The sequence below is a fragment of the Protobothrops mucrosquamatus genome, unplaced genomic scaffold (genome assembly GCF_001527695.2).
Source record: "Protobothrops mucrosquamatus isolate PMUCROS unplaced genomic scaffold, P.Mucros_1.0 scaffold_165, whole genome shotgun sequence".
Lineage (NCBI taxonomy): Eukaryota > Metazoa > Chordata > Lepidosauria > Squamata > Viperidae > Protobothrops > Protobothrops mucrosquamatus.
Window position 1 is genome coordinate 23903 of NW_015386241.1, and position 22384 is coordinate 46286.

Here is a 22384-nt window from a genome sequence, read left to right on the forward strand (position 1 = left end):
GATCTGCTTTTCTACCATCACACCGTATTATTGAAATTGCGGGCTCAGCTATGATCGTAAGTTAAAGACTACTTAATATCATTAGATACAAATTCATGCAATATGTAAAAGCCCAGCAAACCATGATGTATGTGCTGTTCCTGTGCCAAAATTCCACCGTCTTCCTTGACTCTGCAACTAGCTTTGCGAATGGCAGATCCACCGGGTTGATCTTAGATAGTGGAGCAACACATACCACTGCGATTCCAGTCCATGATGGCTACGTGCTTCAGCAAGGTGAGAAATCTTCCAGAATGATCTGAGCTATCCTACTATATTGCTAGACTCAAGACAAACGAATGACAGGGTTTGTTTGTACCAAACAAAATGAATTAAATAAAACTTATTTCTGAAAAGCAGTACGATGGCCACCAAAAGAGAAAATTTCTAATGGTTCATGAGAGGAAGTTCTGGATAATAGCCCCTAATTTGGAAATTAGTTATTTAAAATGCATTTATTTTTAATATGTATATGACAACAACAACAACAATAATAAAGTTGGAAGGAACCTTGGAGGTCATCTAGTCCAACCCCCTGCTCAGGCAGGAAACCCTATACCATTTCAGACAAATGGCTGTCCAGTCTCTTCTTAAAAACGTCCAGTGTTGGAGCATTCACCACTTCTGAAGGCAGGTTGTTCCACTGGTTAATTGTTCTCACTGCCAGGAAGTTTCTCCTTAGTTCTAGGTTGCTTCTCTCCTTGATTAGTTTTCATCTGTTGCTTCTTGTCCTGCCTTCGGGCGCTTTGGAGAATAGCTTGACTCCCTCTTCTTTGTGGCAGCCCCTGAGATACTGGAACACTGTTATCATGTCCCCCCTCGTCCTTCTCTTCATTAAACTAGACATACCCAATTCCAGCAGCCGTTCCTCATATGTTTTAGCCTCCAGTCCCCTAATCATCTTTGCTGCTCTTCTCTGTACTCTTTCTAGAGTCTCAGCATCTTTTTTACATCGTGGTGACCAAAACTGGATGTGGCCTTACCAAGGCATTGTAAAGTGGTATTAATACTTGACGTGATCTTGATTCTATCCCTCTGTTAATGCAAACGGCTCCTGACACCCGCATGCATGTGCAAATGGACCACCAGCGTCCATGTGACGCTGGTGGTGCTAGCGCATACGCGCATGCTCAAATGGGGCCGCTAGCGCTCGCACAGTGGTGCTACCACAAGTGGGGGGCCTCAGCTATTCCCATGGCTCGGTAGCCAACAGGCCATGGCCCGGTATTGGGCCGCGGACCATAGGTTGGGGACCCCTGGATTAGATAGTCTTGCTGGTGATACTGAGGGCCACTTTGGACTATAATTTCTGTTCAAAAGAGAATCATTCAGGAATAATGCAGGAAATAACTTTATAGCACTTCTAGAAGCCCAGCCAAATGTAATGAATATATGAGACACCAAAAGTTCCCCATCTGGTTTCTCTTGAAAGAAGTATCTTTGGTTTCTACAAAAAAAAGAGATTTCATCATTTTTTCCTTTTGTTCTTGTGCAGCAAAATATAGTTTCTGGGAACTCAGTGGCCCACGAGGACACAAAGGCTGGGCTAGTCTGGCGTTAAGAAACATGAGTTTGTCTGTAAAACAAGTTTCTATGTTAAATGTAATTGTGAGTGGTGGCGGAGTATTAAATCTTTTGATTCCATTTGTGCCCTGCGTTTAGGCATTGTGAAGTCACCTCTTGCTGGAGATTTCATTTCAATGCAGTGCAGGGAACTATTTCAAGAAATGAACATTGAGATCATCCCACCTTATATGATTGCATCGAAGGTAAGACCCTGCGTTGATAGAATGAAAGAAAGCTGCACATTCTTGTAAATGTGAATCAAAAAGCTGCTTTTGGATTCACAACATTTCTGGTTTAACAGTCGTGTCTCCAACATTAAATTCCATCAGGGTTGGCCTTGGATTTAAATACAATTTAGAGTCATACACAGAGGATGCACATTAAAAAAAAAGTTTTGATTCTCAGTGTACTTCACTATTCCAAGACAGAGGTTGGATTTGCACATTAAGGTATTAGCACGCCAGGAACTTGTAGTGCTCCATTTATGGTTGAATTACATTATCCAGTATCTTTTACTTTGGTCATGGATGCTGGGAGGTGTAGTTCAGCTACAATTGAAACACCCATTGTTTGTCCCTGACATAAACCATTCCACAGTGGCATGAAGCATGAACCCAGTAAATATGATGTTATTGTGCTAAAGAAAGTATTTACAGATGTACAGCTTTGCAAAGCCACAATCTTTTTTGTGAGCTGGTTATGCACTTAGAAACAGTAAATGATGAGAACTGAACTGTGAATAGGTTTTAGCTTAGTCAGGCTTGAATGTTCTGTTGTCTCTCTTGGCTTAAAAGGAAACTCTTATGTACTGTATCCTCAACATTCCTAGGTTTATAACTCCTCCGAGCCATCTACAGAATAACGTATTTGAATGTGGCCTTTTGGAATGACCTTGATTTTATATTCCAGGAAGCAGTTCGAGAGGGTTCTCCAGCAAACTGGAAGAGAAAAGAGAAATTGCCGCAGGTCACAAGATCTTGGCACAACTATATGTGTAACGTAAGCATTTGCCGTTAAGTTAATTTGTTTGGATAGAAGAAGCATTTCCTGCAAATACATTGATTTCTGCGATGAATGATTCCTTTAGGAGTGAACTGCTGGTATGACTCATGGCTCTGATGATTTAAACAGGATTCCTCTGCTTCATGCAATCTATAAGTTGCATTATTAGTAAATGTTGGTGCAATGAAAACATTATAAATGCATTCTAGATTTTCTGGAGAAAAGCAGATCAGTAGGAAAGTAAAGAGGAAATTAATAGCGCCATTAACATCACTTATGGGTAGCATTTTACAATATGATAATCTACTGTAGGCACATAAATCACTGTGGTGGCACAGTAGTTAGTATTACAAGCTAACTCTGTCCACAGCCGGGAGTTCAATCCCGACTGGCTCAGGTTGACTCAGTCTTCCATCCTTCCAAGGTGGGTAAAATGAGGACCCGGATTGTTGGGAGCACTATGCTGACTCTGTAAACTGCTCAGAGAGTGCTGTAAAGCACTGTGAAGCGGTATATAAGTCTAAGTGCTATTATATTAAGTGCTATTGCTATATTGGTCCCAGGGGGGCCTTTTCATTAGTCTTCACATTTTAAGGAGATCCTGACATTACTTTGCTCCAGTGGAGTGCCAGTCAGTACAAGTGATTTTTATCTGCAAGCCTTGCAAACATGTCCCAGCAATCTGGTAGGAGTCTCTTTATTCTCACTTTCCTCCTGGATGGAATGGGTAACCTTGAACAAAACTAATGGAGGAGAATCAGCATATGCCATAAGAGTTTCACCATTCTTATCATTGTAGTGTGCTTTCAGACATGGGAACCTAACTGCAGTATTGGTCTAGGTCAGGGGTAGGCAACCTTGGCTCTTTTATGACTCGTGGACTTCAACTCCCAGAATTCCTGAGCCAGCCATGCTGGCTCAGGTATTCTGGGAGTTGAAGTCCATGAGTCATAAAAGAGCCAAGGTTGCCTACCCCTGATCTAGGTGTCTCTTAACCTACCTCATGGAATAATCAGTTAATGGCTCTTTCCTCATAAGAGTTGACTTTTTCTTCCCTCATTAAGGCTTGACTCTTTTGTTATAAGAATTGACCTTCACAAGAGTTGACTCAAGAGATTTGAGTTGAAGAATTGACTTGAAAAGGCCTCCTATGTTTTGATTTCAGATATTATTCCATTGTTTCTGCCCAGATAAGCTTTCTTAAAGATGCTAGCATTTTGGACTTTTTCGGCCATAACCTTGCAGCATTAGAATGGGTATTATAGGCTGTCAAGCCCAGTGTTGTGAGTTCAGGAATTCAGCCTAAAGCGGACCTCTGAATACGTGCAGGAAAATAGAGCTCTTCTCCTCTTTGGATATTGTTTCCACTGTGGTACTTGATGTTACATTACAAAGATTTTCCTGATCTGTACCTGGATGCTCCTACTTGGATTTCCAAATATAACACTGACTTTAGGAATGCAATGTCCACATTGTCTAATTTGGAGCGTGGCTTTATCTTTAGTTTTAAAAAAGTATAAAGCAGTATTTGTATCAGAAATCCTTGTGTGAAAATATCTTTTCTCCTTCCATAGTGTGTAATTCAGGACTTTCAAGCTTCTGTTCTACAAGTTTCTGATTCAGCTTACGACGAGCAGTAAGTCTTTCTTAATTTATAGGAATGTTATGGTGCCTAATATAAGACTGAAATTGTAGACTGGTTCCAGTATAAATTTTATAAAATTGGCCATCCACTTTTCCTCTTAACCCAACCTTTCCATTTTCTCCCTTAAAATCCTCTCTAAGCAGGCCGAAATTTGTGCTGCCTTTTTTTGTAATCTCTACTCTGGGGTTTTTTTTGGATGCCACAGTTAGCTTCTGATTGTAGCAACAATATTCCTGGATTTTGCAGAAAATACAGATATAAATTCCTTTCAGATGATGTGGCTCAGGGCAAAATGTGATTTAGTTTGAAAAACAAAACAAAATAGTTTCTGTCCTTTGTTTTACACCAGAGGTGGAGAATTACTCTTCAGATATTAATTACAGCTCTCTAATTCATGTGAATTTCTGTGTTGATTAGGGCATATGAAATATTTGTCCAAACATCTGGAAAACATCAAGTTTACAAGAGATTCTCCCGCTGTTATTAAATTGCTTTTTCTCAGGCTTTTTTGTAGAGGGGAAGATAACTTCTTTTATAAAAAGAGGAAAAAATGTCTATTCATTGAATGCCATTTGTAAATGACTGATTTTTTGCCCTCAGGGTGGCTGCACAAATGCCAACTGTACACTATGAGTTCCCCAATGGCTACAATTGTGATTTTGGTGCTGAACGACTAAAAATTCCTGAAGGCTTATTTGACCCTTCAAATGTAAAGGTAAAACTAAACGAGATGGAACGGGTATGGATGCTTTGTTTTCAGTGACAGTTTTATGGAAACAGGTGGAAAATCTAGAATCCTCATTTTGTGGACTACAGAAAAGTCACTGTGTGTTTTGTGTTTTAATGATATCTGATGTTGAGGCTCTTATTCTACATTATAGTAAATTTATTTACCAAGAAATTGTAGTTCATGATTTTGATGTTTTCTGAGAGAGATTTTAATTCTGCATCTCAGGTAGTCCTCGAGTTACAACTATAATGGAGCCTGCCTATTACGGTTGACAGTCATGGCAGTTGTAAATTGTGATTGTCATAAATGAGGTCAGTCACATGACTGACTTGATTTTATGACCTAAAGTGACCACCATGGTCATTAAATGGCCATTGTGGTCCTTAAGTGAACCCATGGTTCTCTGTGCACCTATTATGCCAAAAACCAGGAATAAATGTCAGATTTCAGCAAAACATCATAAAAAGGGGTCATATGAAGTACTGAAACAATTTAATTAGTTATAAACTGTATCAGAGCAAGGAAAAAGAAGAGATTCTGTGCTACGTATACTTTTTTCTACTTACTAGAATTACCAGATGAAGGTTCCGTTTCATGAAAGTACTATATTTCAGAAAAGGCTCACAGTGTCCCTACTAATTCTACTTCTGATGTAATAGCAATTAATACTAAACATTATTTCTCTTTTCTAGGGCTTATCTGGCAATACAATGCTTGGCGTGAGCCATGTGGTCACCACCAGTGTTGGAATGTGTGATATAGACATTCGGCCGGTAGGTATTAATTAGGCATAAGGGGAGTCTTATTTTTCTTGATTAAAATTCGGAATAGAAGCAAGAACTGTGCTTTGACGCAGAACTCTGCCCTGTTCAGGGCTACTTGAAAGCTCAGTTGTGTTTTTACACTTGATCTTAGCCAGAAGGCCAAGAAGCAACAAAGGTCAGTTGTATTTTTACACTTTTAGCCAAAAGGCCAAGAAGCAACAAAGCTCAGGTGTATTTTTCAGGTAAGCCCAGATGTAGCGCAAAGGCTGCAGATCGGATGATTGGTGCAGTTCTTATGTCAAAGATAGGTTTGTTGAATGTGCTTAGCTAAACCCTAAGAAGAATCAGGCTGGAAATTCCAACATTGTACTTACATATGGCTCAGAAGCTGTTTATAAAGAGCTTATAAACAGAACTTCCCCGTTCGTTTCTTATGAGACCGAACTATTGTAGTTTTGACTGTGTTTTTACTTATAGGTTGTTGACTTTCTTTGAGACGAACTGTCCCACCGTACCTCTCGTGAACGGATATTTCAGCGGTTCTCAACCTGTGCTGGCTTAACAAATTTTGTCGTTGTATTTTCTCATGTATTTAACACATGCTCTCTTTAGGGTTTTCTTTATATTTTCCAGGAAGGGTTGCCAAACATATTGTTACAGAGCTATTTGATATTCAGAATTGATAGTCTGATTTTCCCCGGGATTTCCCTGATCTGTCATTCCAGAATTAGGGTTGCAGTAAAAACCATGCAAACCATGTTTATATATTAAAATGCTGAGAAATCACACGTTTTAGCTTCTAAGGAAAAAATAGTTAGAAAGAACATGGGTACCACCCTTTAAAGTTAAAACTGCCAAGGGTCTCTCTCCTTGTTTAGCGGGGTGCTCTATCAAGAATCACTTCATTTTTTCTAGAGCAAGGCTCTTCAAACTTGGCAACTTTTAAGACGTGTGGACTTCAACTCCCAGAATTGCTTGTGTAATCTTTTCTCTATCAAAAAGGGGATTACAGAAAGTTACATGTCCAGTAATGTGTGTGCCTTGCTTTACTTTTCCAGGGCCTCTATGGTAGTGTGATTGTAGCAGGAGGAAATACACTACTACAGAGTTTTACAGACCGGCTGAATAGAGAACTATCTCAGAAAACCCCTCCAGTAAGTTTGTCATTTAATAAACACTTTTGTTATGTTATGTTATGTTAATTTTAATTTGTATACCGCCCTTCTCCCGTAGGACTCAGGGCGGTTCACAGCATATTAAAAAACAAATAATATACACAAAATACAAAAATACAGAAATACAAAAATAAAACCCCAATAAAAGCCGAATTAAAAACCAAATATTGCCAGCTGTGTTTCCGATTAAAATTACTTTTAAAATCATCCCTACCTAAAATCCTCCCTAGGTCAGGCCCGCTTGCTGGAAAAGCCATGTCTTGAGGGCGCGGCGGAAAGTAAGGAGATCCGGAATCAGTCAGCTCCCCATATTGGCATATTTAAAAAATGTTTGAACCTATTTTGCTTTTTTTTAAAAAAAGCAAACAAACCCCACCATCTATATTAGTGATGGCAAACCTTTTAGAGACCAAGTGCCCAAAAACTGGCCCCGCCCCTGCTCCATCCCCTGCCCCGCCCACACCCCGCCTGCCTGCAGGGCCACTCACTGCCTCCAGGGCCTGTCACACATCGCCCAGGCAGCCCAGCAGCACCATGGCGGCCACGCCCTATGCCCGCGCCCTGCAGCACCAACTATGCGCGATGGGGCATGAGGGCAGAGTCTTGTCTACGCTGCCTGGCTGCCATGTCCTTGGCTGCGCTGTTCTGCGTGGCCATGCTCAGGGGCGACTCTCCTCCAGGGGGGCTGCTGGTGAGGGGGTCGCGGGGGTCGCGGGGGGAGGCAAGGCTGGGGCAACGGCATATGTGCCCACAGAGAGGGCTCTGAGTGCCGCCTCTGGCACCCGTGCCATAGGTTCGCCACCACTGATCTATATAGATACAGAAGATTCTGCTTTGCGAACTAATAACTTCTATTGATACAATTATCGGTACCAAGTTTCTTAATTCAATCGAGACACACAAAATCGTTTAAACCCGAAATCCAAAACTATTTAGAGAGGGATAAAAACGAAGTGGACCCAACTTTAAAGGATACTTTGACTCTGTTATACACCAAAGTTTCTGACATAACCCTTAAATTATCACCTCCATCGACGATCTGAAGTGAAAAATAGCATGGCTGAGCATGTTTCTCAAGCAGCTTTACTGGTCTGTGCTAAAGCAACAGGATAGTTGACTTACTATATAATTAGAGTTTATGAAGTTGTAGACTGCCTTCTCATTGTCCACTAATATCCAGATGAGGTGGGACTACAAATCTTCGAATGATAAGGAATCCTGGGCTGTTAGTCCCAACATGTGAAAAGCATTTACTGAGGAAAGAATTGTACTCTCTTCATCATTTTTCTTTTCCCTCATTGTTTATATGATAGGAATGTCTAGTGCAGGGGTAGGCAACCTTGGCTCTTTTATGACTCGTGGACTTCAACTCCCAGAATTCCTCAGCCAGCTATGCTGGCTCAGGAATTCTGGGAGTTGAAGTCCACGAGTCATAAAAGAGCCAAGGTTGCCTACCCCTGGTCTAGTGTTAATTGGCCAGTGTAGGATTTGGGGAATGCTCATGAATGTGTAATGGGATTAAGTTTTCCAGGCACAGCTTGATGGTGATATTACAGGAAGGTGTGGCTCTTTCCTGCTGTTTCCTGGGTTTTTAATCTTGCAATAGCAAAATGCAGAATAGCATTTATTTGGGGAGGTCAGAAATAAGATGGAAATGAAACCATTGTTCCTTCCTCCCCCCTCCCTTCACATCTCCCACTTTTTATCTTTATTTGGAGGAGAGCATAGCACAACTAAAAATCACTCATTTTGCTATTCAATTGCTGGGATGCAGCCGTTGAATATTAAGGATCAAAGCAGGCTGTCCCTTCCAACATACAGCAATAATCTTGGTTGAATTATTGAGGTATGGTTTGAGCTGTTTGGTCTATGTATTCTACAGTGATGAATGTTAAGCAAATATTACCAGCTGTCCTTTGGGAAGCCTCCCAATGCACAATCACCATTAATCTCTTTTCTGATTTCAGAGCATGAGGTTGAAGTTAATAGCAAACAATACAACGGTGGAGCGAAGGTTCAGTTCCTGGATTGGCGGTTCCATTTTGGCTTCCTTGGTTAGTAAACTATTCTGGCTGCTGATGGTTCCTAAAAAGACCGTGTAACAGCAGGGAATGTGATTGAGAGAGAAAGGAAAAAAAAAACATTGAATTTTGAATGTACAGGTAGTCCTTGACTTATGACTTGTTCACTTAGTGAACAATGGCGCTCCCCAGGGATACTTATGACCTGAATTCAAAGTTATGCCAGCTGCGGCCCTCTTGCAATCATGGGATCGCACTTTGAACACTTGGCAACCCGCCTGCATTTACAGCCATTTGCGGTATCCAGCAGTCATGTGACTGTGATTTATGCTTTTTTTCTGGAAACTGGTGTTTACTTGGGGTTTACGGCAAAAGCAGCCATTGTGGACAATGGATTTGCTTAATGACTGCTGCAAAAAAGGTTGTAAAATCAGGCGTGGTGACTGGCTTAATCACTGGTGTGACTTGCAGTCATAATTCCTGGCTCAGGGGTAGGCAACCTTGGCTCTTTTATGACTTGTGGACTTCAACTCCCAGAATTCCTGAGCCAGCTATGGTGGCTCAAGAATTCTGGGAGTTGGTCCACGAGTCATAAAAGAGCCAAGGTTGCCTACCCCTGTCCTGGCTCAATTACAATTATAAACTGAGGAATATCTCTAATAATGGGGTTGGGAAACAGGCCCAAGGCCAGTAGGGGGGACCCTGACGGGTGGGAAGCAGCGCATGGGGTGTTTCAGGTACGGGGCAGGCATTCTCCCACCCAAAGCACCCTGTACTCCATTTAATGACCGCATCTGGAAGAGCAAGGATGGGATCCTCAAGTGAGGTACTTAATGACATCATCGAGGAGAGCTGAGGCAGGGTCGTTAAACCAGGCAATCACATAGGCACGCTTACCAATTGTTACAACTTGGTATCATAATGGGAAGGCTCCATTATGGTGATTAAGTGGAGGACTACCTGTGCAATCCAAACTAGGCCTGGAGAAGGATGAAAACAAGAAAGTGCTGCAATAAAGTTGGGGGGGACTTGAAGGGAAAGAACCATAGTGTAATCTCATAAGGTAGGTTGTGCGTAACTTACGTTTCTGTGTGCCACAAATATTTATTGCAAGATGATTGATGTTTTTTAATTTTTTTTTATAGGGTACCTTCCAACAGATGTGGATTTCCAAGCAAGAGTATGAAGAAGGGGGAAAGCAGTGCGTAGAAAGAAAGTGCCCATAAACCCTGTGACTTTTTAAGAATCTGCCTTCCTGTTGCTTCTAGGTTTTTTTTATAGCTTTAGTAAACTCAGGAATTGAAACTTTTGTCTCTTTTGTAGGAAGTGTCTACTTTTTGTGCATCCTGATTTTCAAGTTTAAAAAAAAAAAAATCCTAATATTTGAAAAGGCCAAACTTGTCCTTGTCACAGCAGATGGATGCTTTTATCCATTGTAAATGCAATAACTTTTATACAAACTTTTTTTAAAAAAAGATAATTTTGTATAAATATCTATTTTCTGCAAAAGAAATTCTCCTGGAGACTGATCTATGAATTATGGATGTAATTTCTTGCCTTTGGATAAGGATGAAAGAAAAATAAGTGGGTCTGCTTACAGATTAGTCTTACCAGTGCTTGTGCTAGCATCAATAAATTTCTCTAGTTTGGCTTTCTGGCTCCTTTATTTTCCATCATATAGTCAAATAATAATAATAATGATGATGATGATGATGATAAAGTTGGAAGGGACCTTGGAGGTCATCTAGTCCAACCCCCTGCTCAGGCAGGAAACCCCTATACCATTTCGGACAAATGGCTGTCCAGTTTCTTCTTAAAAACGTCCAGTGTTGGAGATTCACCGCTTCTGGAGACAGGTTGTTCCACTGGTTAATTGTTCTGTCAGGAAGTTTCTCCTTAGTTCTAGGTTGCTTCTCTCTTGATTAGTTTCCATCCATTGCTTCTTGTCCTGCCTTCGGGGGGTGCATTGCTGGATGGATCTGACTTCTGAAGCATCAACAACTTTTAACTTTTCTTGACTCAGCTATCGTTAAGTGCAGCCATTCCAGAGAGGACAAGTAGTTAATGGAATAGTAGACTCTTTCTTTTCCCAATAATTTTGTTAAACATCACATTATACAAGTAAAAGTTATACAGTTATAGATACACATACACACTTTATATAGAAGTGTAGAAAGAGAAAGGAAAAAAGGAAAAGAAGAGACCTCTTTTATCTCCACCAAGAATATTTATTTATTAGATTTTCATCCTGCCTTTAATATTATAATAATAATAATAATAATAATAATAATAATAATAATAATAATAATAATAATAATAATGATGATAAAGTTGGAAGGTACCTTGGAGGTCATCTAGTCCAACCCCCTGCTCAGGCAGGAACCCTACACCATTTCAGACAAATGGCTGTCCAGTCTCTTCTTAAAAACTTCCCAGTGTTGGAGCATTCACCACTTCTGGAGGCAGGTTGTTCCACTGGTTAATTGTTCTCACTGTCAGGAAGTTTCTCCTTAGTTCTAGGTCAAGTAAAGGTTCTGATTTTTTTAACACCTGGAGGTTGCTTTTATGTCTGCATATTTCTATTACATTTTGCATACTCGTAGAAGGTATATAAATGATACTGTTGAATCTTCACCAGCGTGATTATCTTGATAATGATACTGATCCAATGCTCAAAGAATTAACAGTGTTCTGGACCTTGGCTTATTTATTCATCATGCATTAGAGAATCAGCTGAATTAGAAGGTCAAAATGGATTCCAGAAATCTCCAAATGTCACCAAGGTGAACATGAATAAAACCTAATTTATCTTGGTACCAGCATATCAGTCAAAAGAAATAGTTGTACATCTTGGCTTATTAAATAACAACTGAACAGGAATGCGCAATACGCTAAGCCATACTGATGTAGCTTTAACAATATTGTACAGAATACTGAAAGGAGTATTCTGGAAATAAAAAAAATGAAGTCTTGAGGTAAGAAATTTAAATAATTTACTTGTTTACATCAACACCATTCACAAAATGCCTCAATTTTTCATCAAACATTGTAATACACCCTTACCTCATTTTGTATGCAGTCTTCTTTAAAAGTCTCTTTTAGGTGAATTCCATCCAGACCTTTTCAGTCTTGCATTTTCTCACACCTGATGTTTTTGTTTTGTGATATATCTTTTTTTTTAAAGAATGTGCCTCTGTGCTTCTTTCCTATTGGTTACTTTCTTATTCAGTCTATATTCATTTAGCCCTATTCATTCTTTATGCATCTCTTATCAGATAAATTTAAAGTATTCACTACCACTGCATTCAGCTTAACCTATGATATACTGAACTCAAACTTCTATTATGCTTTCAACAAACACTGATTTCTTGAACAAAGCCACATGCTTTGTGTTAGCTTACTCCAAAATGGCACCATCCATTTCCCCTTTTTTAGTTAACTTTTTACCAAGGTATAGCAATTCATCTATTTGCTCATGGGGTATGTGTGTGCCATTTATTTATAACTTTAAATCATTCACACCATTTTTCTGGTCAGGCACAACTATCTTAAACTTTGGCATGTTAGTTTCAGGTCTATATTATTCGTTACAACATTCATTGCAAAGCATTGGGGTTGTTAGACAGCAAGTTGGGTCATGTGAATATAAAAAATATAGCTTAATTGGTTCTGACTTAGCATAATACAGTACTACAAATGCAATTATTAATGGGTCATTAATGGCCCAGTGAAAATGGCCGCAGCATTTTCACTGGGCAAATCGAAAGTTTTGACCATATGTATATATTTACTGCTGGCTCCCCTCTCTCAGTCTAAGCTACCTCACAGGGTTGTGTGTGGGGGACGGGGGGAAGGAGTATCAAATACGTTTTCTGCCTTGAGTTATTTATACAAGTAATAAAGGGTGAATAAAAATTCTAAAATAAAATGAAGAATGAAGGATGCACCAGTACTATATACTTAATGGACCAAAACATTTAACCTTTCTGGCCTAGAAGCAACAATTCAGAGTCATCATATTTCAGGCTTTAGTAAAATCTAGTCCAATTGCATTTTTGGTCTAATTCTGATTCTCAGAATCTTCCAAGAGAATTCCAATTTCTATTTCATTTAAGGTCTATCCCAAAGATGTTCCACCTTGGCAACTTGAAGACCTGTGGACTTCAACTCTCAGAATTCCCCAGCCAGCCATGAGTCTAAGTTGCCATAGTTGCACATAACTAGTCTAGTCAGAGAATTGCAGACAATACCCAGTCCTTTCTGTTGCAGATGGCATTTATGACAAGCCCATGGGCTCGACAAGGGGGGGGGGGAACGGCACATCGCTGAGAGCAGCTCCGCCAGCGAACCCAGCACCGCCGACCCGCTGGGAGGTCCGCGGCCCGTTCCCACCGCCGCCAGTGGAAAGCACTCCCAGCGCTGATTTTGTTTGCGACCCATCAAAATAAAGCATCTGTTGAAGTGTTCCTGTGTGCCAGTTCCCTGTCCTTCTTCTGTCGGGTCTGAGGAGACTAGGGACCGGTAAGGACGTTGACAATTTATAACAGAAGTCAAAAGATTTTTACACTGGAGGCACAGATATAAACAAAAAAAAATAAATCACAACAGGTATGGAGAGGTTTTATTTTGGTATTTAAAAAATGAGCTTTCTGAACTTACACAATATTTCCCACCTTAGTGTCTGTTTGTAAGTAATGACCAAAGTCCAAGCATTTGGACCATGTTTTCACTTACTGCAGCCCTCTAGTTATTCCTCTAGTCTTCTCAAAGGTCACTTTCAGCTCCATGTTAACTCTGAGACTGCGCGGCTAGAGTTTTTTCCTGTAAACGCTTCTCTCTCCTCCGCTTCTTCTCCTCCTCCTGGTATTTCATGCGCACCCTTTTCTCATATCCAAGTCTGTGGGATGAAAGCGATCACCAGAAGTTACCGTGGAGTGGAAAAGCTATTTCTCTCCAATGTAAAGATAATAATAAAAAAAATAACATTCACATTTTAAAGCATGCTACTATTACCTTATGAAAGGCTTGACATTTGGCAGGAAATAGAATCGTTTCCTCTTGTGCCTTGCGTTCAAGTGCCAGGGAATTGGCCATTCTCTGAAAGTATACCTACCAACAACAGAAATGGTAGAACAACAGAATATTTAAGAAAAAAAGCAATCATCCATTTGCATAGAAATATACCTACAAACAATGTTTTCTTCTTCTAAGTCAGTGATGGCGAACCTTTTGGAGACCGAGTGCCCAAACTGCAACCCAAAATCCACTTATTTATCGCCAGGTACCAGGTGGGCGTGGCCCACTGGGTGGGCGTGGCTGTGGTGGTCAGGGCAGACTGGATGGGTGTGGCCAAGGTGGGCGTGATCACCTTGATGTTGCTCGTGGGGAGGGACGCCTGTGGGGGCCAGGCAGGGTTGGGGGAGATCCAGGGGGTCTCTGGCAGGTGGGGCAGTGGGCAGAAGGCTCGTCCTGCGGGATGAGGCGAGGCAAGGCGAGGCAGGGCGGGGGTGCCATTGTCACAGGGCAAGGTGAGACTGGCCGGGGCGGCTGCTGCCTGACACCATCGGCCCCCGCACACAGAGGCCAGCGAGCGCATGGGTGCTGGGATGCATCTGGCCATGTGGGATCTCAGCGAGTTAGCAGGCGGCTGGTTGAAGAGGGATGGTTGCCATCTCTGGGGCATAGCGCGTGTGCCCACAGAGAGGGCTCTGAGTGCCGCCTCTGGCACGCATGCCATAGGTTCGCCACCACTGTTCTAAGTTCTCCCTTTCTGTCAACACAAAGAAAACCATCCTTTAGTGTTTCTCTTAACATTTAAGATGCATGGACTTCAACTCCCAGAATTCCCCGGCCACTGTACTATGCTGGTTTTGTTTGAGACTGCTTGAATTCAGAAGTACAAAAAACGTTCGGAAAATACATGATCATTACCACATTTGTGCCTCAAAATATCCCTATGAAGTGACAATGGATTTTGACGACTTGTTATTGAAAAAACCCCTTCTTGAACAGGAGTCCCTGACCCATGGGCTGCAGATCAGTACCGCACTGTGGCCCATTAGGAACTGCTCTGTGCAAGTCAGTGAAACTTCATATGTGCGTGCATGGGGATCTAGTTAGTGCATCAAAGCACCGTCCCCCTCCCGCTCACAGAACTGGTCCCCGGTTCCAAAAGGTTGGGGACCACTACTCTTAAAAATGTGAAGAGGAGATATATCTAGGTCAGTGGTGGCAAACCTATGGCACAGGTGCCAGAGGCGGCACTCGGAGCTCTCTGTGGGCACACGTGCCGTTGCCCCAGCCTCGCCTCCCCCCCACGACCCCCTCACCAGCGCTCCCCTGGAGGAGAGTCGCCTCCGAGCGTGGCCCACACGGAGCAGCGCAGCCAAGGACATGGCAGCCAGGCAGCGTAGACAAGACTCTGCCCTCACGCCCCATCCCGCACAGTTGATGCTGTGGAGCGCGGGCAGAGGGCGTGGCCTCCATGGCGCTGCTGGGTTGTCTGGGCGATCTGCGGTGGGCCCTGGAGGCGGTAAGTGGTCCCTGTGGGCAGGCGGGGTGGGGGTGGGGTAGGGGGTGGAGCAGGGGCGGGGCCAGTTTTTGGGCACTCGGTCTCTAAAAGGTTCGCCATCACTGATCTAGGTCTACATTTAACACTAAACAGCAGTGCTCCAGGATGCAAGTTTGTTGCAATTTCTACTTCTGTAATCCTAGCTGTTTAGTGCTTACCACAACCAGATAAACATTTTCCTCCTTGGTTATCTCTCTTAAGTCTTTCACTGAACCTGGAAAATTATTATTAAATCAAACTTGGCATTTATTCAGTATTTCCCAAATACACCACAGATCTAATGTGCCAGTTTACCAAATAATACGCCCAAGGAAATCGTGTCTCCATTCCCCCGGCCATTCCGTCTCTTGACCAGTCTGCAAAAGTCGCAGAGCGTCTTCCCGTTCCTGAACGACCTGGTCCATTCTTTCCATGGATTTTTTTACCTAAGGGATATAAATCAGAAGTGGGCTGTTAAACAGGTAGAGCTGTTGAACATTGTTCAAGAGGCACAAGGGTTATTTAGTTTTGTAACAAAGTCTACTAGTTATAGGTTAGATCAGGGGTCTTCAAACTTGGGAACTTTAAGACTTGTGGACTTCAACTCCCAGAATTCCTCAGCCAGCCCTGGCTGGCTGAGGAATTCTGGGAGTTGAAGTCCACAAGTCTTAAAAGCTCCCAAGTTTGAAGACCCCTGGGGTAGATTCACACACTGCAGTAAACTATGGCTTTGCCTTAATATAAGCAGGGAAACCATCCAGAATTACTCTTTATAAATGAAAGAATAACTTTCTTGAATTCCTAAGTTAACATCCACTGATATAGATAGGGATAGGGAATGTAAAGAAAAACGTCTCAGTAAAGATTTGGTTTCTTTTATCATCGAACTTTCATTTGCAGATCTATTCATTAACTTTACACCCACCCCCGTAAATATACCGAAAGCTTATTTTTCTATCCTGAAATCTTGCTTCGTTTATTTTCCCAATATAACATTTACATTAAACGAATCAGAATTAAGTGAGTCATAAAAACAGCATTTCGGACGGGGTGTCAAGCAGCCTTCCCCTCTATCATAATGATTTGAATTGCAAAACTGAGTATGTGTAGTTTTAACTAAATTGCAGGATCTAGATATGGGTAGTCTAATGAAGAGAAGGATTAGGGATGACATGATTGCAGTGTTCCAATATCCAAGGGGCTGCCACAAAGAAGAGGGAGTCAAGCTATTCTCCAAGGGACCTGAAGGCAGGACAAGAAGCAACATAAGGAAACTTATCAAAGAGAGAAGCAACCTAGAACTAAGGAGAAATTTCCTGAGAGTGAGAACAATCAATCAGTGGAACGGCTTGTCTTCAGAAGTTGTGGGTGCTCCACCATTGGATGTTTTTAAGAGATTGGACAGCCATTTATTTGTAATGGTATAGGGCAGGGGTAGGCAACCTTGGCTCTTTTATGACTCGTGGACTTCAACTCCCAGAATTCCTGAGCCAGCCATGCTGAGGGGAAAGAGAGAGGTTTCCAAGCTGAGCCAGGCTGGCTCAGGAATTCTGGGAGTTGAAGTCCACGAGTCATAAAAGAGCCAAGGTTGCCTACCTCTGGTATAGGGTCTCCTGCCTGGGCAGGGGGGTTGGATTACAAAACCACCAAAGTCCCTTCCAGTCTGTTATTCTGCATTCCGAATCTAGCTCTGTGCCTGCATTCCGAATCTAGCTCTGCCTGGAGCAGCTCAGGAATTAATATAGTTTCTGTGTGACTTGCAGGTTCTTTAGAGAACCAGATAACCAAAATTATCTTCTCCACTGGCTGCCAAGTTCCACAGAATCAGCACACATGACAAACTACAAGGGCAAATTAGCAGATTAGAAGGATGTCTTGGAATTAAGAACATTTAACGGCTTCCTGGAGCTCATCCCATACTTATAGTAAATCACATAAAACAGTCTTGTGTATTACTTCTCGATCTTTAACAAAGAACATGTAATTGCCACTGACATTCCCGACTCTATTTTACCTTTTCCAATCTTTCTGGGCTTGGCATTTGTTCTGACAGCCGTTTTGCTTCTTGTTCTAATGTTAAAAGCATATTTCGCTCTTTTAGCAGGACATACCTGAGAAAGAGAATTTATTAGCAAGTTACACTACATTGTTAGACAGGATAATGATTCCCAATAAGAAATGGGAGATAGGTTTAGGATAGGAGACAGATTATATTGTTAAAACTTATAAGGATTAAATATAATACTTGAAACACACAAATATTCTTCTTGGAAAAATGTGTTCTTGTTTCTATCATTGTGGAACCCAATTTTTATTTTTTGATTGAGTTATCCAATGAGAATAGCTAAGCTAAGTTTCATCTTAGTGCTTTTATACTGAGCTACAACTGATCACATATTTTAATTAAACGCAAATAAAATGGTACTGCCACACAGCAATATTAACTGAAATATCAATATAATGGTAATCATATTAGTCACATAAGAAAATTATTCTTATTAGATGCAGCTGAACTTTGTTGTGCATTCATTGCAGAATGTGAAATTCTGCTAGCCATCATCACCTGCTGCTTTTAGAACATCGTTCTCCCTCTGAGTTGCTCAAAGATGCAATGACAGGAGAAGCCACACCAGGTAGAATTTCCCCACTAGTTTAACTTTCAGATCTACCAGCCCTCTGCCTGCATTAGCTCCTTCTTCTAGCCTTCTCCTTCCTTCCAATCCACCACTTATGTCCCTTCCCTCCTATTTTCATATCTCTTTACTTCTATGTCTCCACTATTTGTAATTTCCTTATATTCCTGTCCTATGGATTCTTGCCTTTCTAAACGTTCTTCCTTCAGGCACATTTTACTCTTTATGTGCACTCCTTAGATATTTTTGCACTTCAGCATTTATGTTTCCTCACCCTTGTCCCTTTTCAACTTAAACCCTCTGCAATTTATATCTAATTTTCCTTGTTTTTCATCTTTTAAAAAAATTGTGGTTGTAAGTAGTCTTCAACTTATAACCACAATTAAGCCCAACATTTCTGTAGCTAAGTGAGACAGTTGAGTTTTGCCCCATTTTACAAGCTTTCTTGCCACAGTTGTTAAGTGAATCACTGTAGTTATTAAGTTAGTAACACAGTTGTAAAGTGAATCTGGCTTCCCCATTGAGTTTGCTTGTCAGAGGGTCGCAAAAGGTGATCATGTGGCTCCAGGACACTGCAACCGTCATAAATATGAGCCAGTGGCCAAGTATCCAAATTTTGATCACATGATCACGGGGATGCTGCAATAGTTGCAAGTATGAAAAACAGTCATGTCACTTTTTTTTCAGTGCCATTGTTAACTTCGAATGGTTACTAAATGAAAGATTGTAAGTTGAGGACTACCTGTATTGCCCATTCTGAAAGTTCTCCTATACTTCATGCCCTTTTCTCTTATCATTTTTGACTTAAAACCTGTGTAAAATCCCAGCCAAACGAATAATCTTTATTGACATATTTATTACGTTTAAAATGTGCTAGGACTTCAAGAGATGAAGCCAACATCCTTAGTTCTTTCTTCTTCAATTTTTTTTCCCATAGCAATCCCATGACATTGGTTGGGCTGAGAGGGAGTGTTCAACTCAGTCATCTGGTCACCTTTTGCAGCTAAGGATGGACTCAAACTGGATTTTCCTGGCCCTAGTCCAACCTCTGAGGTACTACACCACACAGTCTCTCCATTGACACTTCCCTCAAAAAATCTGAGCTATAAACTTCTAGTTTTTCTGAATATCTAGAGACATGACAAGAGCAAAGGCTATGTGGTTGCAAATGAAATCTAAAACGTATTTTTGAAATGGGTAAGCAGTTCTTCAAATAACTCGTCACAAGGAAAGGACAGGCCTCTTAAGTCATACAAAGAAACACTCACCAAAGCTTATGCAAATCGTCGCTGCTTTTGCCTCGAAGTTGTTCAACAGTCCAGGAATCTCCTGTGGAAACCACAAAGCAAAGCAGAGCAAGAACATTTTCCTGAAAGTCTCATGATCTTAAGACTATACTAATTTTTACTCTGTGCTGATTAAGTGGAAATAGCTAGTATTTTGGTAGCTATTCAAAGGTTTCCTTTTAAAAGCTGCATATTCTGAAATCTAGAGTCCAATACTACTTATATTTTATATCTCTTCTTCTGCTAAATAGGGGACTCTTTTCAGTTTGCTGTTTTTCTGTTGTTTTATTTAACTATTCTATATTATTTATAATTTAAAAGTCAACCTATTGTCAGCTTCCTTGGTTTTTATTGAAAACAGCACATTTTTCCCCATTATGAATTTTCAGAAACCACTTAGGCATTTGGCAGACAAACAATTATATATTTATGGCTTTGAACCACCATTTTAAAAGGAAACCTTGTTTTCTGGCAGGTGGAGCTACCCACTGAATATTGGTAATTGCACCTTTCACTAGAGCCACTCAAAACAAATCAACAAAAATAATTTATAACATACATTTTGCGTGGAGAACTTTAAAAAATGTAAAGCATATTAAAATCAGGAAGAGGGCTATGAAATTATTTAGGACAATTGTTGTTAGTTGCAAAGTCATGTCCGACCATCTTCTGGAGTCCATTTAAGCTGATGCCTACTGCTTCAGTGACTCCATCCAGCCACCTCATTCTCTGTCGTCCCTTTCTTCTCTTGCCCTCAATCTTTCCCAGCATTAGGCTCTTCTCCAGTGAGTCCTTCCTTCTCATTAGATGGCCAAAGTACTTGAGTTTCAACTTTAGGATCTGGCCTTCTAAAGAGCAGTCAGGGCAATATAGAACATTTTTACTTATGCATAAATAAATCCAAAACATACAATACAAATAGCTGTAATCCATTTTTTGATTTTTATTTAAAGGCATAATCTGACAATCAGACTAATGGCTGAAATATCCACTTTTGAAAAAAATGGATTCTATGAGCAGCAATTTTTACAAATTGACACTCAACATGCACTGTTGTTGAATCTCTTATAATACTACCTTGTTGTCTTATTTACAAGGGTATCTTACCTGATTTAACCTCCTTTCCCCAGTTTTTGGGGTCATCAAAAAATTCCTCCAACCCATTTCGAGATACTGATGTATGCAGCAACACAGAACGGGGACAAATTTTCACTTCTGTAAACTTTTTTGGCCAATCACCAATGATACCTCTGAACAAAAAAAGGTCAGAATTGTTTTAACAACATTTTAAGCATATAAAAATTCAGATTTGGTCCCAGAAGGGTTTTTTTCTCTCTCTTAAGCATGTACATTCAAAATACTTCTTTTGATAAAATACTATCTAGTTTCAGAAGCACCAATGGCGTTATTGTCAGTCACTTGGCTAAAAACTATTCTCTCTAGTTAAAAGTAAATTGTTCAGCTTTTACAGGTAGTTCTCGACTTACAACCACACCTGAGCCCAAAATTTCTGTCACTAAGCGAGGCAGTTGTTAAGTGAGTTTTGCCCCATTTCAAAACCTTTCTTGCCAGTTGTTAAATGAACCACTGCAGTTTTTAAGTTAGTAACACGGTGTAAAGTGGACTCCCCATTGACTTTGGTTGTCAGAAGGTTGCAAAAGGTGAGATCACATGACATTGCAACCGTCATAAATAAGAGTCAGTTGCCAATGTCTGAATTTTGATCACGTGACCACGGGGATGCTGCAACAGTTGTAAGAGTAAAAAACGGTCATAAGTCACTTTTTTCGGTGCCACTGTAAGTTTGAATGGTCATTAAACGAATGGTTGTTAAGTCGAGGACTACCTATACTTATTTAACTGAGGGAACCTGAATGGTTTTAAATAGTGGAACAACCTGCCTCCAGAAGCGGTGAATGCTCCAACACTGGAAGTTTTTAAGAAGAAACTGGACAGCCATTTGTCCGAAATGGTATAGGGCAGTGGTGGCGAACCTATGGCACATGTGCCAGAGGTGGCACGCGGAGCCCTCTATGTGGGCACGCATGCCGTTGCCCCAGTCCTGCCTCCCCACAACCCCCTCACCAGCAGCCTGCCTGGAGGAGAGGCTCCCCCCAGGCACAGCCCACACAGAGCAGCGCAGCCAAGCACATGGCAGCCGGGAAGCAGGGGCAAGACTCCACCCTCGCACCCCATCACGTGATGCTGTGGGGTGCGGGCAGAGGGCGTGGCTGCCATGGCGCTGCAAGGCTGCCTGGGCGATCTGTGGTGAGTGGCCTTGCAGGTGGGCGGAGTGGGGGGGGCAGAGTGGGGGCAGGCCGGTTTTTGGGCACTGAGTCTCTATAAGGTTCGCCATCACTGGTATAGGGTTACCTGAGTGAGCAGGGGGTTGGACTTGATGACCTCCAAGGTCCCTTCCAACTTTATTATTATTAATTGTTATTATTATTACTATTATTATTACTATTATTATTACGACGATGATGATGATTACTATTACTACTACTACTACTACTACTACTACTATTACTACTACTATTATTATTATTATTATTATTATTATTATTATTATTATTATTTAGAAGAACCATTTTTTTTCCCTAGCAAGCTCATACTTTCACGAGGTTTACATTATCAAGGCCTGTTTTCCAGAGAAGCTTCAATCCTATTATATGCACCTTCCTCAAAATGCATTTCCTGGCCAGGGAGCCTCCCCTCTTCGCCATCATTCGCAAGGACAGCACTTTCTCCTGCAAGGCCTCAAAGCCAATTTGCAACCCCGGCTCTTTCCCCGCTCGACAGGACCCCCACCTGGAGGCCGAAGCCGCCGCACCGCCTCGACTCGCGCCGGTCACCTGAAGCACCGAGGATAACCGTCGGCAAACCACCGTCAGCGCCATGACGCCTCCGCCGTCTTCCCATAAGGCCTTTCTTGGGACTTCGATGAAGCCTCTCTAGCGGTTTCCTTCTCGG

General features: G+C 41.4%; 2 protein-coding genes across 2 annotated transcripts in view; one reads left to right on the forward strand and one right to left on the reverse strand.

Moving 5' to 3' along the window:
- ACTL6A (actin like 6A) overlaps positions 1–10593 on the forward strand; it is a 19726-nt gene extending 9133 nt beyond the window's left edge. The window contains exons 6-14 of the mRNA XM_015821453.1: positions 182–276; positions 1702–1808; positions 2515–2604; positions 4182–4243; positions 4853–4967; positions 5675–5755; positions 6805–6900; positions 8889–8975; positions 10088–10593. Of these exons, the coding sequence (XP_015676939.1) occupies positions 182–276; positions 1702–1808; positions 2515–2604; positions 4182–4243; positions 4853–4967; positions 5675–5755; positions 6805–6900; positions 8889–8975; positions 10088–10168 (814 nt within the window). The 3' untranslated portion in view covers positions 10169–10593. The remainder of the gene's footprint in view (positions 1–181; positions 277–1701; positions 1809–2514; positions 2605–4181; positions 4244–4852; positions 4968–5674; positions 5756–6804; positions 6901–8888; positions 8976–10087) is intronic.
- Positions 10594–13555: 2962 nt separating this feature from the next.
- On the reverse strand, positions 13556–22339 carry MRPL47 (mitochondrial ribosomal protein L47). Its single transcript, XM_015821494.1, has 7 exons — positions 22223–22339; positions 20519–20661; positions 19394–19454; positions 17507–17603; positions 15808–15938; positions 13956–14051; positions 13556–13839 (listed from the first exon to the last, which is right to left on the reverse strand). The coding sequence occupies exons 1-7, from the start codon at positions 22309–22311 to the stop codon at positions 13731–13733; spliced, it is 726 nt and encodes a 241-aa protein (XP_015676980.1). The 5' UTR covers positions 22312–22339; the 3' UTR covers positions 13556–13730.
- Between the last annotated feature and the right edge of the window lie 45 nt (positions 22340–22384).

Coding starts and splice junctions, on each gene's coding strand:
- MRPL47 (XM_015821494.1), bottom strand. CDS start 22,311: ATGGCGCTGACGGTGGTTTGCCGACGGTTATCCTCGGTGCTTCAGGTG. Junction 19,455..20,518: donor GGGAAAGGAGGTTAAATCAG/GTAAGATACCCT, acceptor TGGTTTCCACAG/GAGATTCCTGGACTGTTGAA. Junction 13,840..13,955: donor AATGTCAAGCCTTTCATAAG/GTAATAGTAGCA, acceptor TTCATCCCACAG/ACTTGGATATGAGAAAAGGG.